This window comes from Silurus aristotelis, assembly GCF_946808225.1.
Source record: "Silurus aristotelis genome assembly, chromosome: 12".
Taxonomy (NCBI): domain Eukaryota; kingdom Metazoa; phylum Chordata; class Actinopteri; order Siluriformes; family Siluridae; genus Silurus; species Silurus aristotelis.
The window spans coordinates 25,674,599-25,694,965 of NC_139585.1; the positions used below are offsets into that span (position 1 = coordinate 25,674,599).

Below are 20,367 nucleotides of genomic sequence, written 5' to 3' on the forward strand. Positions count from 1 at the left end.
TTCTCAGAGACTTTCCAATCCATTTTGAATCTTCAATCTATATAAATCTCCTTCTTGAGATCACAGGTCAGGGATTTACACCTGTAATGCACATCTGAGTTTCTTTCTTTTAATTTTTTACCTCAGAAAGGGCTATGAGAGGAATCAGGATTATGTAGTCCAAGGTTTCTACCTCAAGGACCAGACCTGGGACCGTGCACTTTGTCCAAAAATGGCCTCCAATTAATACAACTGATAACGTTTAAAACAATTATAAGCGCATGTCAGGACATGGAACAAGTTGAAAATAAGCAATGTGAAGATCGCTTTTCGAGTTTTGGATCAAAGCCCTGCACGAATGACTGTTTCCCTCTAACACAACAGCAACACGTCATTACCTTTTTGTTATGGATTTGTTATGAGAAACAACTGCGGCTAGGAAGTGCTTTTATCTGTGTACTTGGTTCCTAGTGACAGCATTGAATTAAACAGCTTCTCGTTTGTCCATGAGTGTTTAAGAAAGATTTTTATAAATGTTATAAATGTCTCCTATTAATATTTTCTCATGACAGAAAGCCTCCTGTTATTGCTGTCACTGAATTCCTTCCCAAAAAAATCATATTCATGTTTTCAAGTTTTTAAAAGAAACTATTACAATACAAATATAATTCTAATAATTAATTAATACACGCCATGTCTGACATTTAAACAGCTGATCGTTAGCTTTAACCACAAAACCTTGCCTTGTTTCACATTTTGTAATAAATTCCACCCTTTTTTTTTACATTCATAATTACGTTTAAACACACTTGCTTGGTCATCAGCAATAAAAAAAATATATGAATGTTTTAGAGATACTAAATTCTCTCATGGCAGAAAACATTCTGTTAGTGCTGTCACACTAACAAACACACATTTATATAAATGTTTCAAATTTTTTGTAAAATAAAACCATTACAATACAATTATAATTAAAATATTTGAATTCTGTTGCACAATTAAATGGCTAATCGTTAGCTTTAACCATAACTTGCACTCATTTTTCATTTAGTATTAAATGTCATGCTTTTCATTCATAAATAGTTATGGTTATAATCACTTGTTTGTTTATCAGCATTTAAAAAGATTTCTATGAATGTCATATGCTATGAAGACTTTCTCATGGCGGAAAACCTCCTGCTAGTGCTGCCACGCTAACAAACACTCATTCATATGAATGGGCTAACAAGTTTTTACTTGTTAAAAGAAACGATTACAACATCGTTAATAAACGTTGTGTCACGCATTTTTATTCAAGATTATGGTCATATGTACAGGAAACAGTCTGCTACACCACACAAGGAAATTCTTACTCTGAATCCTCCAAGCAGTAAAACAAGGACTTAGTGTTATTTTAGATGATGTACAGAATTCAACCCCTAGGCCTTCAATGCAGTCCTACCTGAATCAGCTCACCTCTTAATACCATTATGACACCAAGACTATAGAAACAATTATTATTATTGAAAAATGCAGTATAACAGAGCACTGCATCACAGACAGGAATCTCATAAAGTGAGAATAAATGTCATTACTAAAGCAAGAAACCCAAAGAAACACAATTCAACAAGTCTCCTTTTACTGGATCCACAGCACTATACATTAACCTTAACCTCATAAAATGACCGCGCACTTTCCCTGCATTTTATTTTGTTTTGCATTTGTTTTGCATTTTTGTGTTTTTGTGAAAATTCTTCAAGAAAGAAAACACAGAAAAATTATAAACAGTTCATAAAAAAGCTTAACAACTGTTTTGAACTGTTTTGGCCGACCTTTTTTCACAACTCAATTAAATTCTTTTCAATTCATTTTTATTTGTATTGCACTTTTAACAATGTCTCAAAGCAGCTTTACACAGATAATGTGGTGATTAAAAGTGAATATGTTCTTAATAAGTGTAAGTTTGTCCCTGATGAGAAAGCCGGTGGCAACTGTGGCAAGGAAAAACTCCCCGAGACGGCATAAGGAAGAAACCTTAAGAGGAACCAGACTCATTAAGGGAACCCATCCTCATCTGGGTTGCACCGAATGTCCATTTATTGCAGATTATTGCCAAATCTGATTCTTTAAAGCCGCAGGATCTCCGCAGTGCTCATTTCTCCATTAAGACAGTTTTATTTGAACAAAACATGATCTGAAGGCTAAAATCTGATTGGATAGAAGCTCTAACATAAAATTACACCCGGATAAAGAAGCACACCCGAGAGGAAATGTATAAAATAAAGAAAAAAGACTATTGGTAATAATTTAATACATATCCATGAGCAAAAATATAATAAAACGTAAGTCTGTGATTGTGATCAAGATTAGGCCAGCAGAGAAGGCCTTGCTGGTCCTGATGACCTTCCACATTGCAGAAAGGCATGTGCAGAGGGAGATGATTGGGCTCCTGTTGGTATTAAATGGATTTTGACTTTAAACACAACAATTTGCAACAATTTAGTGATAAATATCACACTTTTAATTTACACATAATTTAAAAATTAATTTAAAGCTCAAACACTCAAAGCGTTCCGGAAAGTTCCGGAAATTCCGTTTGGAACACTTTCTCATGGCAGAAAACCCCCTGTTAGTGGACTCCTTTCAGAAATACATACAAACAAACAAACAAACAAACAAAGAAAAATAGAAACAAACAAACCTTAAAACAAACGTTTTTAACAGTAAGTTTTTACATATCAATAATTTCATTTGTTTCAAAGAAACTAATGCTTCCTTTTTTTCTTTCTTATTTATTGAAGTAATGAGTGTGTGTGTGTGTGTATGTGTGTGTGTGCACATGCGTGGGTGGGTGGGTGTGTGTGTGTGATGCGGCAAGAAAAATGCCATTTTCCGCTTATACCGCAGCAATCCTTAATCGATCACATTTTAATTGATTAATTAACGATTATAAACTATTGTTTAATTAAGTGTTAAAAACTGTTGATAGCCCTGACAAGGCCGAGGGACAAGTAGTTCCTGAGTCATGAAAAAGCGGTGACGTTGAAACCCGAAAGCGAAACTAACACCGACGCATTTCCAGAGAACCGCGGGCACGATCACCAACCGCGTCCCTGCGCACTAAACCTGCGCACTACTCAGATCATCCAAGAACACTCTCCTGTACACTTGATACCGAGTGCCCTTGGTGTTAAAGTGATTTGTTACCCAGCCACAAGAGTGCTCGGTCAGTAAACCGTCTGGAATCCCCGTCTTTTTCTCGCACAGGTTCAGCTCAGTTGCTGTGTTCATCAGCACTCCAGGCCTGGTCCTTCACTCTGATGAGGTAAGTTTGATGGGTCGCTTTGTGCTCGAGTATTTCTGGGTCCATGAACCAGGATCAATGAATGAATCAGGTTTGAAGGCAGGGTTCGGGTTCGGGTTCAGATTCGGGTTCCAGGTCCAGGTCCAGTTCCAGGTCCAGGTTCCTCTTCGGTTAGAAACAAACAGGAAAGTTAATAAGGATTTCTGTGTAAATGATAAATGAGTCTGATGTTGTCTGTATATTTTGTCCTTTTGTCCTTTTTTTATTTTTATTTATTTTATTTTTTTTACACATTCCTAAAGTGCACTGTAAACAATTTATGAATCATATTTCAGTACAATGTGAAATATTGTACTGAATATGGTTATTACTACAGCAACAGGGCTGCCGAGACTTAGTTTACATTATTCAGTATAAAGTATATATTAAACAAACAACAAACAAAAAAAGATTATTTACAGTAATATTAGTGTACATTTTTTTAATAACTGTAAAAATATTTATTATTTGCAGTAAAGTAATGTAAACAGCTGTAAAATGTAAATTATTTACAGTACAGGAATGTAAACAACTGTAAAATATATCTAAACCATAGATTATTTACGGTAAATGGATGTAAACAACTGTAAATCATAGATTATTTAAAATTAAGTAATGAAAACAGCTGTAAACCGTAGATCTTTTACAGGAAACTGTAAAAAAGAGATTATTTATAGTAAAGTATAGTGCACAACTGTAAAATATATGTTTATACGTTCAAATAATGTAAACATCCGTTAAACCACAGATTATTTACAGTCAGGTAATATAAACAACAGTAAAAAAAGATTATGTACAGTAATGTACACAACTGTAAATTATAATCTATTTACAGTTAAGTACTCTACCTATTTAATATATAGAGTATTTATTGTAAAACACTGTCAACAATTGTAAAATATAGACAATTTACAGTTAAAAACTGTACACAACAGTAAACCATAGATTATTTACAATAAAGTACAGTACACAACTGTAAACCATGTATTATTTACAGTAATGTAATGTAAATAACTTTATACTGTGGATTATTTACAGTAAAGTACAGTATACATGTAAAATATAGATTATTTACAAAAACAATACTGTAAAACAGTACTGTAAACATCTTATACAAATTATACATCTATCCAGACGATGTCTTTTTTAGTGAAGGCCCTGCTTATTACAGCAAGACAATGCTAAACCGCATACTACATCTATTACAGTTTGATATTCAATTCAATTCAATTCATTTTTATTTGTATTGCGCTTTTAACAATAAACATTGTCTCAAAGCAGCTTTACACAGATAATGTGGTGATTAAGAGTGAATATGTTCTTTATAAGTGTAAGTTTGTCCCTGATGAGCGTGCCGGTGGCGACTGTGGCAAGAAAAAACTCCCCGAGATGGCATAAGGAAGAAACCTTGAGAGGAACCAGACTCAAGAGGGAACCCATCCTCATCTGGGTTGCACCGAATGTCCATTTATTGCAGATATACAATGTTGCGGGGTACAGTGATGATGATCAGAAGCGAACTGTATCCTGAGTCAGTGTAGCAGACTGTTGACATTAACTACGGTCCAAATCCATCCTCAAAGCACCCGTTCTTACTCCGGATTTTCATGGAACCACCCAAGGCGTTGATGAGAAACCGTTCCCAGCTGCACAGAGTGGCCTCCAGTCAAAGAGAACACTATCCAGAGGCAGTCCTGGACGAAGTGGGAAGATCCATGGAGGGGAGAGGGGCAGGAACAGTGGTCACTGGCGCCTCAGGAGCATGTTTAACTCGACCGAGAGATAGAGAGAGAGAGAGAGAGAGAGAGAGAGAGAGAGAGAGAGAAGAGGGTGACAGGAACAGAAGAATATGGATTATTAAGTGTTCTTATTGTTGTATGAAAGTTAATGTCACTTGCAGCTTGCAAGACTCGCTATGGCAGCATAACTAAAAGGGAGAACCAGAAGGTAATACAGACATGAGGGATCTCTGGGATAAGAGACGACCCACCACACCACCGTCAACAAACCTGAGTGAACGCGTGAATGTGAGGGATATTAGCATTTGATATGTTTTATGTTCTATTGCAAATAAAATATGTGCTCATGAGATTTGCTAATCATGGAATTCTGTTTTTATTCATACTCTTCCACACGTCTCAACTTTTTTGGAATTGGAGCTAAAGTAATCTAGATTTTGTGATTTTTGCCTTCTCCAGATATTAACTCACCACAATATCCCAATGGCTCAGCCCAAACCACTCTTCATCCCCTGGTTAAAGGAGCAGATCGATAGTGGTCGATACCCTGGCGTTCAGTGGGTCAACCAGGAAGGCACCAAATTCAGCATTCCTTGGAAGCACGCTTTGCGGCAGGACTCGAACAGTGATGACATCCTTATATTCAAGGTCAAATGCTTTGCTTGGCAATCTGTGGCATGCATGTTTCCTTATATGAACTTTTTGATGCCTAGACTGTTGAATGAGTAGAATTACTAGAATCGGCTTATTATAAAAAAGTTTAGAGGTATATTTTTTTAAATAAAATTTACTTGCTTTTAGCACATTGTGAAAGTCAAGTCAAGTCAAGTCAAGTTTATTTCTATAGCACTTTTCACAACAGACATTGTCTCATAGCAGCTTTACAGAATTTAACAGTTAAGGTGAACGATGTGTGTTTATCCCTGATGAGCATCCATGGTGACTGAGGCAAGAAAAAACTCCCTTACATGTTATGAGGAAGAACCCTTGAGAGGAACTCAAAAGGGGAACCCATCCTCATTTGGGTGATATCACGAGTGTGATTATAAATCTTAAACAATACAGAACACTGAAGAGTGAGAACTAACATGAATGTAAGATTATGAGTAATGTCCTTTCTACAGTCTCCTACAGTCATTTGAGGTTATATAACCAGGAGCTACTGAGCAACTCATAAAATAGCTCAACAGTTGCGATCAACACAGATCCGACACCAGCTTCTTCTGCCAGAGCCTTTAAACACTCAAAGAGGTCCAATCTCCAAAATCCACATAAAGTGTGATCAAAATGGTGCTGGTACGTCTTTATATGGTTCAGGATGTTTTGGGGGTCGGATTCTACTTCTTAAAAGGTCCATAATCTTTATGAGGTGGGACGTGACTGGGGCTGGCGCAACCTCAGGATGCCTCGGGATGGGTAGAGAAAGAGAAGAAGTGGAGAGAAATTAGTGTAGCTGCTGTAATGATATTTACAAAAGTTGATGATGTGCATGTGATCATATGTTCTGGAGCACAAGGTTATGATGTGAGACGTATGTTATGTGTAGGCTTTGCTAAAAAGATACGTTTTTAATCTGCGCTTAAACTTGGAGAGTGTGTCTGAGCCCCGAACACTGTCGGGAAGACTATTCCAAAGTTTAGGAGCTAAATGTGAGAATGCTCTACCACCTTTAGTGGACTTTGCTATTCTAGGAACTACTAGAAGTCCAGAGTTTTGAGATCTCGAGGAGCGTGAGGGATTGTAGCTCGTTAGAAGACTGAAAAGATAAATGGGAGCTAAACAATTTAGGGCTTTGTAATTAAGTAGCAGTAGTTTGTAGTCGATTTGAAACTTAACAGGTAGCCAGTGCAGGGATGATAAGATTGGGGTTATATGGTCATATTTATTGACCTTGTGAGAACTTTGGCTGCTGCATTCTGGACTAACTGTAGCTTGTTTATTAATGATGCAGGACAACCACCTAGTAATGCATTACAATAGTCCAGTCTGGAGGTCATGAACGCATGGACGCGCTTCTCTGCATCAGATATAGACAACATATTTCTTAGCTTAGCAATATTTCTAAGGTGGAAGAAAGCTGTTTTTGTAATATAGTTGATGTGATTTTTAAAAGACAATTTGCTGTCTAAAATAACTCCTAGGTATTTTACTGTAACTAGTAGTTACAGAACATCCTTCTAAATGCAGGTTGAAATGCTGGAGCTTCTGTGCACTGGTTTTTAGGCCGATGAGCAAAATCTCATTCCTATCAGAATTTTATTATAGAAAGAGTCATCCAATCTTTAAATTTTTTGACACACTTAGTTATCCGAGCCAATTGAGCTGCATCGTCTGGTTTCGATGAGGTTATATAATTGGGTATCATCAGCATAACAGTGGAAGCTAATCCCATGCCTTCTAATAATATTTCCCAAGGGAAGCATGTATATTGTGAAAAGCAAGGGTCTTAGAACTGAACCTTGTGGCACACCATAATTTACTTGCATTAACCTGGTTAGCTCTCCATTTAAATCTACAAAATGGTAACGATCAGACAGGTAGGATCTAAACCAGCTTAAATCCTTTCCCTGAATGCTGTTGTAATTTTGTAAGCGATCTAGGAGAAGATCATGATCCACAGTGTCGAATGCAGCACTAAGATCTAGCAAAACTAACAGCGAGATGAGGCCTTGGTCTGAAGCTAAAAACAGGTCATTATTGATTTTAACTAGAGCGGGTTCTGTGCTATCATGGAGCTGAAACCTGACTGAAACTCTTCAAATATATTGTTCTCTTGTAAGTAGGAACATAACTGGGCAGACACAATCTTTTCTAAAATCTTAGACATAAATAAGGGATTTGAAATAAGTCTGTTATTTGATAGTGTGTTAATTTGATAGTGTCTTAATGAGGGGCTTAATAACTGCTAACTTGAGGGGTTTAGGGACATCATGCGGACATCAAATTTTTTTTCTGCAGGTTTGAGTACCAGCTAATACATCCAGTACTTTTTTGAATGCCTAAGCTTTAAAAATACAAAAGTAAAAAATATAAATATGTATAAAGAAATAAACACTTTTTTTTAAATAATTATTTTTATTTTATATCTCATCCATTAGGCATGGGCACAGACGAGCGCTGGCACCAGTGGCCAGATTCCAGGTGACCATTCCGTGTGGAAAAGAAACTTCCGAAGTGCTCTCAGAGCCCGAGGCTTCAAGATAGTGGACGATAACAAGAACGATGCGGCAAACCCGCACAAAATCTTTATGTGGCCAGAAAACGCACAGTCCGGGGGTGAGGAAAATAGACTACATTGATATGCTTTTAATCTGTACAATCCTTTTGTCTTCAGCAACTGGTCTTCTTAGTTCCCAGATGTATTCAGAATGTTATTAAAAGACAATGGGATGCTACACAGTGGTAAACATGGCCCTGTCTGAAATTTTTTGGGATGTGTTACAGCCATCAAACTCAAAATGACCTTTTTTGGCAAAATGGCACATTTCCTCAGACATTTGATATGTTTTTATGTTCTAGCTGTATGTTCGAGAGCCTATTTCTTGTTTACATCAACAGAATGACTTCTTAGTAAAAGAGTCTGGGTGCTGAAATGGCCTGCCTGCAGTCCAGATCTTTCACCAATTGAAAGCATTTGGCACATCATAAAATAAAAAAACACGACAAAAAAGACCCAGGACTGTTGAGCAGCTAGAATCCGGTTTCAAACACATTTAGGACAATATTCCTCTACAAAAATTTCTGAAACTGGCCTTCTCAGTTCCTGGATGTATCCCGACAGTTGTTAATGGCCATCAAACTCAAAATGACCTCATATTTTTTGTTAAAATGGCACAAATTTTTAGAAATTTGATATGGTTTTCTAGTAAGTATGTCCATGGTCTATGCCTTGTCTTATTCTCATGCATGAATGCTTAGTTTGTGAAGATATAAGTAAATACTGACATAATAAATATTGATATTAGGCAGCTTTTATATTATCAGTTAGGATGGTGGTAATAAGGGGTATTGAAGGAGATCCTGGTGTTCTGTTATAGCTCACCACCTCAGTCCTGAAGGTTTTAGATATTTGTTCTGCTCTTGACAAATGCTACTAAAAAGGAAAAGGAATGCAGTTCAGGAGTTTGGGTCCATATTGGTTTTTCTCTGTGGTCCAGGCATCTTCTTGGTTGCAATGATGTTTGCATTAACAATAACTTCATACACCGGTATATGGCTTTTATAAGGACTGTACAAAGTCAGACAAGTTCCACATTTTCAACTGAATAAAAACCAAATGTCTGGATTTTTTTTTAAACGGTTCTTTGTTTCACTTTTGGAATTACAATAAAAAGCAGCACTGATGGGGGAAACTACAGTGAGAAATTCCTAAACACAACATTTACCATCTATTTGCATCTATTTATTTGTGCATTTATCCAAATCATCCAATCATAGATGTTTAAACTTGCATTCTACTAGTTTTTCTACTGTTTTACAATGGTATTTGCACTATTTTGTAGATGTTCACATTAGCATTCTACAAGCTAGCACTAAATGTCTACAATAGTTATTATGCTTGATTTTTTAATACAGCTGTTTAAACTAGCATTGTGTTTTTTTATGTAGATGTTTCGAACTAGCATTCTATTAGCTAGCACTAAATTACTACAATAGTTATTGCGCTTGTGTTTTTATATGTACATATTTAAACAACCAATCTACTAGCTAGCACTAAATTTCTACAATAGCTATTGTTCTTGTGGGTTTTTTATGTAGATGTTCAATATTCTAATAGCTAGGAGTTCTAACCTAGTGGTTATTGCTGCTATTATGTTTTTTTGTGTAACTGTTCCACCTAGCATGCAGTAAACTAGCAATATTCAAAACCACCCTATTGATGAAAAAATTCCATTCCATTCTCTACAAAAGCTAATCATATTCTTTTTTTTTTTCTCTTTATAATTGACCATCTTCAGCATCTACTGAAGGTTCACCAATTTGCAATGTGAGTTTGGCCTTTCCACCTGCACCTTATCTATGTTTTTTTACATTTGTCTACTACTGTTATGTATTATGTTTGCACTGTTGTTTTCTTTGTCTTTATGCCCAGACTACAATTTCCCTCGTGGATACTATGTACCTGGATGAGGACTTGTTGTTGGCAGGTAAGGAGAGCACTGTTAGTGTGATGCATGCATGCTTTCTGTTCGCACAATCAACTTTTCCTCATTGTAAAATGTTTGGCCTTGTTTCCGCTTCCCAGGTGGAATTACGCAGCCTGACGTGTTGGACCAGTGCCTCATGAAGCTGAATATCGTTGAACCTCAACCAGGTACAAAAGGTTTTGACTTGCGATTTTATGCACTTGCATATCATGAGAACTTTACTTTGTCCTTTTTATTTACTCGCCCCACTTTATTAGGAATACCATATTTAGATGTAGTAGAAGTTCTCCTTTTGCTCTATAAACAACCAAATGTTTGGGGGAATCTGGTCTCTGGACTTTGTGATGCATGTTAAAACTCTGTGGTGCATGTTAGAAAATAATGTGAATGAGGTACATTGGCGCAGTTTCACGTGTCAAAACAAACAGGATATGGAGTTAGTAATTAGACTAAACCTAACCCTAGATAGAGGCCACTTTTGTACTATGTAATGACAGCAGACCTGCTCAGCCACTCCAGCAACAGACACCACCTGGAAAAACTATTGGTATTAGTTTAGATTAGATTAGATTCAACTTTATTGTCATTACACATGTACAAATACAAGGTAACGAAATGCAGTGGTATGCATAGTATGGTATTGATTATTGCCTATAGCGGATAGTTCCAGCAATCAACAATCAATGCTGATTAATCAGCAAAACCGATAAATCGGTCAACCTCTAATTTGCAACAATACTTAAGATGTACACAATATGTTTTGAAATTGCATTTTTTCTTTCCGCTTTGGTTTACCGTCCACACTAAATCAGCATTTTTAGTCAACATATTTTAAAAACGCTCCAGAGTGGATTAATTTAAAAACTGGTGTTTTCGGGTCACAGTGTGGACTGTGAAAATGGAGGCTCTCGAAAATTATGACACATTTTTAGTCATTGCAGGGATTTTCAAAAAGTTGGAAAGTAAGGCGAAGCAGTACAGGGACATAAGCGTCTTCAGACATTTCAGTGTGAATGAGCAACTTTTTGGGAAATGAAAGTGTGGACACGGAAATGTTTATATAAAAACTCTGTTTTTAATTGTATCTGGTAGATGTAGCTTATTGAAAATGGTCTTTAAAGGTGATCAATTTGAAAATCAAGTTTTCGCGTTGCAGCTTGAACTGTGTGTGAAAACGGCTTTCGAAAATGTCACGTGACAGTTATGTTATCAATTAAACGGAAATTCAACCAATAGACATCACTGTATGCCAATTGTTCCGGCTCCATTTGGACAGCCTTGTTAAAGATTAATGTCAGTTTATGTACATTCTCCAGATTGCTTTTCATCAAAGGAGATTGAATGTTGATTCACACTTGTTGTGTACCAGCGAACTAGAGGACAGTCATGTTTCAAACCGTACATGCTTTTTAGTTCAGTTCGGTTTATTTATTCCCGTAGGGCCAGAACTTAAATCCTGTCGCATACTCACTCAGACTTTTAACAATTTACATTAACATTTACATTTAGCAGACGCCCTTTTCCAGAGCGACGTACAAAAGTGCTTTGAGTCTCATGCAATAAATAAATCTACACTGGTATGCTAGATTACAAACTTAATATAAATATAACTCTTGAATTCTACAAGCTTGGAAAGTGCTAATTTAAATGTTTTCAGTAAGAGGTAGGTCTTCAACCGTCGCTTAAAGATAAAGATAGCCAGGGAAGTTCATTCCACCACTTAGGTCCAGAACAGAGAAGAGCCTTGAAGTATACTTACCTTTCATTCTGAGAGAAAGGTGGTACCAGTCAAGCAGTGCTGGAAGATCTCAGAGAGCATGGTGCAGTGCGAGATGTGATGAGGTCTCTGAGGTAAGATGGCGCTGGTCCATTTTTAGCCTTATAGGCAAGCATCAGTGTTTTGAATCTGATATGTGCAGCTACTGAAAGCCAGTGAAGGGAGTGCAGCAGTAGGGTGGTGTGGGAGAACTTGGGCAGATTGAAGACAAGTCGTGCAGCTGCGTTTTGGATCATTTGCGGTGAATGAATAGCGTTCAGAGGAAGACCTGCCAGCAGAGAGTTGCAGTAGTCCAGTCTCGAAATGACAAGAGACTGAACAAGCACCTGGGCAGCCTGTGTGGACAGAAATAGTCGAATACTTTGAATGTTGTAGAGAAGAAATCGACAGGAACGAGCCACATTAGTGACATGTGAGAAGAAGGACAGTTGATTGTCCATAGTTACCCCAAGGTTGTGAGCAGTGGCCGAAGGGGAGAGCAGAGAGTCATGAAGAGTTATTCAGAGATCTTGACCTGGAGATGAATCACCTGGGATGACCATTCAATTCATTCAATAATCTTGATACAGTTCCACAAACATGTATCCTGAAGATCAGAGTATGATAGAGTCCTGTTCTTTAAATAATCCAGGGTGCTCAAGTTGTTCACTTGATTGAAAACATACAGACTCTGATTGGACCTTTAGTTATCAAAGATGCCTGTCAGTGACCGTCAGGTCCCGGTTGTGGTGGTTCCCTGGTGATAAAGTAAAGCAAGCTGTCCTTGGATGGTCAAATCTTTCAAAATGCAAATTTGTCCAGGTCTTAGTTAAATGCTTGGATGAGTGGATAAAGGTAACAGGGGAGTCTGTTAGAAAAAAATGGTTTCCATGCCTTGAAATTATTTTTTATTTTATTGTATAAACTCAAACGTGACTTGAACGCCCATCGTAAACTTTTCTGCAAAACTGAATATGAATATCTTACTTTTGTCTCTTGAAGGTAGTGCTGATTTGACTGTAGGGCAATCGAAGAGTTCCGTGTTAACTATATGTTCAGATTTGAAATCAACTAATTTTGTTAGAAATGATTGTGAAATGTGTTCCTGGTGTTTCATGTGTTTTCCAGCCGGTGGTAGGATTTATATTTATAACAAATCCCTACAAAAAAAGCTTCAGGTTCAGACCACAGCGAAGAATCCGAATCCAGATATGGATATCTGGAGGACTAAACACGTACAGATTCAGGTGTCATTGTCATACACTTCTAATACGTAAACCCCAGGCAAACTGTAGACCTAAAAATACAGGGAAATTTACTAAAACTCTGACTGCAAAAAATACCCGTCTAAATATAAGAAATAAATGCATGATTTAAGAAGATAAAGATTAAGATTAAGAAGACAAATAAGTCATTTGATCTTCCAGTGCAGTAAGATAACTACACTGGGTAAGATTTATTGAAATAGGAAAACATATGTAGGCTTTAGTAAAAAAAAAAAAAAAAAAAAAAAATCTTAGAATAACCATGAAAACACTTATTCCAACATAAAACTAGCTTGCTAATTTTTTAACAGGTTCAGTGAAAATATCTTAAAAGCAGGCCTACAAGAGAATTCCTCTTAATTTTAGAATCATCATTATACAGTCTGTCTTTATTTACTTCTCGAAATACTTAAACGTATTGCAACATAAAAGCATTATTGAATGTATTTTGTCATTATTGAACTACAGAACAACTTATAAATAAAAAGCCATAAGTACTTTGTGTAAAAAACAGTTCCGAAAAATAATAACCATACTGGATAATGTTTGGAAAGAGTGTGGTGACTTAAAACAAGCATTTGGAATAAATATTACTAACAAACAAGTCGTAAGTGTGATTATTGTGCTTTTTTTCTTTTTTTTTTTTTACAAAGCAACCAAAACCAGTTATTATAGCTAAGATAAAGTTTTAAAAGCTGATGTCTCTGATGCTAATTAAGTTCAATTTGCCTGAAAACGAACTAACTTAAAGCTTTACTTAATAAACTCAAATAATCCTAATAATCCTACACAATCTGCTTTTGCATAGTACTTTATTTTAAAAATAAGGTCAATAAAATGTTTATGCCTAGAAATAAAATTGTAGGTCTTGACTAAAAGTGAAGTTTTTGCAGTGCAGTGCTCAGGTAAATCATTATCAGCTTAACTTCTAGGATTTAAACTCAATGTAGGAGTCAAACAAGGGACTTGATTATTTAATATGATGTTCTTGTGTTCCCAGAGATACCTGTGGATCAGCCACTCTTCGCAATCGAACAGGAGACCCAGCCCTTGATTGGTGACGCTCGGTTTCCCGTTCAGGAGACTTCTCCGGCTCATGCCACAGGCCAGGTTTCTCCTGCTGAAGGCACGTTGGCGCATGGCCAATACTCTCCACTAGAGGGCGCATTCATGCTTCCACACCAGCAGGAATTGCCTGTTCAGGCCACTTCTAATGACACAGGCATGAGATCCTTTTGCAAATCGTAGTGGTTTCACCTTCTCTAACAGTCAGCTGTGAGCTCACTGTGTCTTTTTGGCTGTTGGTCTGTTTTCAGGCAACCAGTTTGGGACCCATTTCTTGGTGAATGTTTATTACAGAGGGAAGCAGGTGTTAAATCAAGTGGTAGAGAATGAGTCCGGGTTCTATTTAATGTTTAGGTAATAAAGATTCCCTTTTTAATACACATAATAATAATTTATTTACTGTTCATATTTTATCTGTTTGAACTAAATTAAATATTAAATATATATAAACATTAAATAATTGCATATATATATATATATATATATATATATATATATATATATATATATATATATATATATATATATATATATATATACATATATATATATGCAATTATTTATTGTTTATATATATTTAATATTTATATATATATATATATATATATATATATATATATATATATATATATATATATATATATATATAAAAAAATATATATATATATTTAATTGTATTAAATTATTTTCCTTTTAAAGTACATTAGCTTGTACAATTAAATCCTTTGATACTTTTACAGGCAAGACCCCAGCCTAAGATCAAACCTTTCTTTTGTGGAGCTCCCTGGGACTGAGTCTATCCTGGACCAAAACCAGGTCTTGTCAACCCAGGAAATATTACGAAATCTGGGTGGGTTGGAGGTGAGACAAGAGGGCAACATGCTGTTGGGTTATCGTTGGGGAGACAGTCGTGTTTACTGGGGACTAGACAAACACGAGAAAAGGACTACATCCAGAGCACTATCCAAAAACGTGCCTGAGCCCATCTATAGCATTAAAGACTTTGTGTCTGGTGAGTAAATTATGTTTATATGTTAAACTTGGGATAAGTAACAACACAATTTGTTTTCCTTTTTTTTTATTTTTTTTTATGATGCAGTGAAATCCTATTGGGCAATGAAGATTAAAGTTATATTGTGTTTTTCCACTAGGCTTGGTGGGGTTTATTCAGGACCGTGGACTGTCTCCTTCCTGTACACTCTATTTCTTCCTGGGACAGCAGTGGCCCGACCCCAAGAACAAACCATGGGAGAAGAAGTTGATCATGGTAGAGGTAATGACAAGACTTTTCTGTTTTTTATTCATTAGCATGAGGGGCGTTTTACTTGTCACATGTACACTATAGCACAGTCAAACTTTTTCTTCGCATATACCAACGATGTTAATAAGCTGGGGTAAGAGCACAGTGTCAGCCATTAAACAGCACCACTGGAGCAGAAATGGTGAAGGGCCTTGCTCAAGGGCCCAAGAGTGACAGCTTGAGGATGCTGGAGCATAAATCCCAGACTTTCTAATCAGCAATCCAGACCCTTAACCACTGAGCTACAACTTCCCCCTATAGGCGAGTTGTTACAATTGAAAATATACGACAAACAGAATGTGCACATTAATATAAACCCATGAGCTGAATGACATCAGAATTCAACTGTGACAACAAACAAGGAATACCATTCAACAGCATGTGACAGGTGGTGTAATGCAGCTAGTTATGATGGAGACACATGAATGGACTATTTTGAAGCAGGACAGCTCAGTGGACTTTTATCAGTGCTGGAGATGAGATTAAATGTTGTTTAGATTCCCCGAGAGCTCCAGTTCAACCGCCGTGTTTGTTTCCATGAGTGTCAGTCAGTACTGAGCAGCAGGAATACACTAGTTTGCTGATTGATGATCCTGAATTTTTAAAAAACAGTCCTTTAGGTGTCAATATGTTTCAGTAATCAATCTGAAACGTTGAACTCTTTTTTGGCTTTGCAGGTCATACTCTCAACTCTGGAGAGGCTGAAGGAGATGGCCTTGGCAAATGGTGCAACCTCACTGCAGTCATCGGTGGACCTGCAGATTTCCTTAGAGCAGATGATGGAAATGTGTTAGAGATGTGTTTCCAGAACACATTGTAATACATATTTATATTGGGATGTATCGGTACACAAAATTCACGGTTCGGTACATACCTCGGTTCAAAGTTCGGTTCGGAAATGCAAAACATAAAATTGCTTGTTAAAATGCCTGCTTGGTTACATAATATGTAAAATAATATTTAATAATATTTTAGAAAAATGAAATAAATCAAATGAATGCAGTAAACTTTATTATACTAATTAAATTGATTCATTAATTACATTTAAAATCGATTAAATACAATTAAATAAATAGAAAAAATGTAATTAAATTGTTTACATTGGTTTGACCCCATTTGGATAATAATTGAGGTTTTATATTAAATATTTCATTTTCTAAAGATACGTTCTAATTAACTGTTCTACTTATTTAAGCACACTCAATTTTCATTATATTATATATAATAAAAATTTTCATCAATTTTTATATATATATATATATATATATATATATATATATATATATATATATATATATATATATATATATATATATATAAATACACACCATTGCTAGATGGCCTCAAAATCTGATTGGTTAAAACATGTATGAGCAGCATGTATTTTAGACTTCAGGCACCCGCAGTGCTGATTTTAAAATCCACATCGCAAATTTCTGTGACCCCGGCAAGATGTGTTGTGACAACTGAAATAAACACTAACGTAATCAGACACTCCTTGAAACAGCCGATTAGGATTAATTCAATACATATTCATCTAAATAAAATGTAAGTCACTGATTCTGATTGTGTTTAGGCCAACCACTGATTACACACACATTTTAGGGCTGTCAAAATTAATGCGTTAACGCAAATGAACAACATTTGACAACTTTTATAAAAAAAAAAAAAAAAAAAATATATATATATATATATATATATATATATATATATATATATATATATATATATATATATATATATCAGCAAAAAATAAGTTTAATGACTAAACATTTGTTTTACTGATGTTTCACGTTTCAAATCAAGCACAAAAACCTGCCATGATGCACACATCCGGCAACTAAAACTATCCGTGTGGAAACAGCGAGGTGCCCTGTAATCTGAAAAAGTAAACAGGAATGTTTAAATTGCTCAGTGCAAAGAAAGAGAAGTAATTGGGAACCTGGTATTTCTATGTAAATTTTTTAAAATGTGTCTAATAGACATGAATGGATTCTTAAAAAAACATCTATGACCTTTGAAACATGTCTACTTTTCATTCTCTATATTTGCCCATGCCTATGTTGATTAGAATATAAAACATGAAAAAAGATTTATTTAAGATACATTTAGAACAGATCAAAATGTGCGATAAAGTTGCGATCCTGATTAATATTTGAATCAATTGACAGCCCTGACAGCAGTGATTGACAGCACTGGAGTTTGTTCTTTTGCTAGCAGGGGTAACTGGAGTGGTCTGTACAAAAAGACTAACTAGCTCAACAGCGTAACTTTTAATATTTTAGGCACTATGATATAACAATGGGAATAAAATGCATACTGCTGCTTTAATAGGTTTATAACTTGTCATCATAGTGTGAAATACGGGTAAAAACTATGAGCTATTTGTAAAAAAAAGTGATGCAGCTTGAAGAAATCCATGCTGTATGATATTAAGTCACATGCTCTGGATTTTTTTTTATTTGAAAGATTTGTGCTTAGAAATTGGTGGAAAGTTTTGTCCTACAACCTAAGAGGTATAGCATTTATAGTGGTTTTATCTCTACCAAGTCGGTAGGGTTAATCACTGATCAAATTATTATTATTATTTTAAATTTTTACAAAATGATGCATTGGGGTAATGCTAATAGCAGAAAGTGTTTTGCTGCTGCGAACTAAAGGCCAGTAATAATGCACTCCTTCTACAATTTCTTTATCTTAATGTGTTATTATATTAAGGAATGAACTTGCTATCCAAGTAGAACAACACAAAAAACGTGTGTCTCAATGTACAACTTAATCTAAAAACAGATGATGGTCTGTGTACAATTGGTGGGCGAGAAATTGGAAATTCAGAGCATTTCTTTTTTTTTTCTTCAGGAAGATAGAGAGAAAAAGTGTAGGTGTGTAAAAAGTGTAAAGATCAGCCATTTTCCTCTACCTCAATGGAACCCCGATGTCCTGACTACCACATGATGTTAACCAATTACTGCTAATCACTTGTGCTAGTTGTTGTAGTGATGCATGTCGTCCACATGAGGCTGCTGTTTCTCAAAAGTAGGCGATCCACCAAGTCTTTATCCAGTTACGCTGTATGTTGTAAGGATGTGCGTCTCCATAACTAAGGCGATACATTGAAGATACATAGCAGCTGCGATGCGATGCGATGCAATATAATTCACCCCTATTACAATACTATTGAATTGAAAAAGTATAATACTATGCAATTCAATATGGTACAGATACTTTGCATTTATTTCTTTGCTTCAGACAGACAGCAAATCAATTTACTTTAGTGCTTTCTGACTTTTAACGCATGGCCCTTCCACAAACAAAACCCCTTTATTTACCAAATGTTAAAAATTATGCATTACCATCCAAATGCTAACTTGGCCTAAATCACATCACTTCGTTAACTTTTTGGCTGATGCACCAATGCGAATCGCTGAATCTTACCATCCCTACTGTCAATTGTTGTCATTTTGGGTCTTTCGTTTACATTATGCCATGGGCTACATTTCCATATCAGCCCCTGCATGTCACATGACTGAGTCACATGTCAGCGATCACCAACATATGTTTCTTGTAATTAGCGCTTGTATATAAATACCTACATTTGACTGCATTTTATCATTAGTTGTTTTTAATATGGTATTGCTTCATGTTCGGGTTGCGTTTCACTTTTCTTTTATTGTTTAGTATCATTTGAGGGTTTTTTTCCGTCTTCTTTGTCCTTGTTTGTATATTTGCACCCTAATTAAATGTATCTAAACCTGCATCCATGTTTTGAATTTTATGACACTCATTTTCAGCAACTTGGTCATTGTTGCAGCATCATACAGGAACACACACTGCAAGTAAGACAGGACACTTCACACACATTCCCACACTCTTTTAAAATGCAAGAAAATGTTAAGGAGTATAAAATGTGTTTTCAGGAGGCGTTAGGAAACCGGGGGAAACTTTTAATATAACAAATATTATAGAGAGTAATGAGTAATGCGTAAGTGTGACTCAGAAGATCATCAGTGATAGTGTTTTCACGTCAACATTTCCAAGAACCATGTGCTCTCAGACTAATCATATCTGTGGGCCGCTGTGTGTTTTCACAACACACACACAATTTAGCTATGCTATAGGAGAGCTGAATATGAGAGCTGGTTGTATGGATATGGGACTGATGCAGAAACTGTATTAGAATACTATGATCTTTTATGTTTTTTGATTGAAACATGCATGTTCTTAGCATAAAGGACAGCTTCACACAGTTTCAGCACCCGGACAGTTCTTTTCTACTAACATTCAGCTAAAATACTTTACTGTTCCATCTTGTAAAACTCTCCAAAGGTGTTTTTTACTAGTTGGAGATTTCTTGTTGAGTTCAGAGCAGTTCGATAGCACTTATGTGTGGTGTCTGTGCAGGCCATTTCATGATACACAATATTGCCAAAAGTATTGGGTCACCTGGTCATAAGTATGGTATGTGATTTTTGAGCATTGCATTCCATATTTAGTCCCAATTTGCTCTTATAATTTCCTCCACTCTTCTGGGAAGATGTTCCATTAGATTTTGGAGTGTGCTTATGTATATCTTTGTTCATCAGCCACAAGGGTGTTACGAAAGGCAGGTACTGATGAAGGTGAGGATGCCTGGGGTGCAGCTGGGGTTCCAATTCATCCCATCATCCTCTCCAAAGCATGTAAATGAGATTTTCAAGGAGCTCATTTTGTGCCCAGGGGCAGTGCCATGCTGGAAAAGGTTTGGGTTTCCAAGTTCAAGTGAATGCAAAATTTTATTATAGTGCATCTAAAGAC

At 36.0% G+C, this 20,367-nt stretch overlaps 1 protein-coding gene across 1 annotated transcript; it reads left to right on the top strand.

Annotated features, from left to right (window-relative positions):
* The first annotated feature begins 3,128 nt into the window (after positions 1-3,128).
* On the top strand, positions 3,129-16,729 carry irf3 (interferon regulatory factor 3). Its single transcript, XM_083557142.1, has 11 exons — positions 3,129-3,283; positions 5,500-5,688; positions 8,139-8,316; positions 9,999-10,027; positions 10,133-10,187; positions 10,286-10,354; positions 14,209-14,430; positions 14,525-14,627; positions 15,014-15,285; positions 15,425-15,546; positions 16,251-16,729. The coding sequence occupies exons 2-11, from the start codon at positions 5,524-5,526 to the stop codon at positions 16,365-16,367; spliced, it is 1,332 nt and encodes a 443-aa protein (XP_083413268.1). The 5' UTR covers positions 3,129-3,283; positions 5,500-5,523; the 3' UTR covers positions 16,368-16,729.
* The last annotated feature ends 3,638 nt before the right edge of the window (positions 16,730-20,367 follow it).

Excerpts from the sequence above, each read along its gene's own strand:
- irf3 (XM_083557142.1), top strand. The coding sequence starts at position 5,524 with ATGGCTCAGCCCAAACCACTCTTCATCCCCTGGTTAAAGGAGCAGATC. Across the intron at positions 10,355-14,208 it reads TATCGTTGAACCTCAACCAG|AGATACCTGTGGATCAGCCA; the intron begins GTACAAAAGGTT and ends TTGTGTTCCCAG. Across the intron at positions 15,286-15,424 it reads CATTAAAGACTTTGTGTCTG|GCTTGGTGGGGTTTATTCAG; the intron begins GTGAGTAAATTA and ends TTTTTCCACTAG.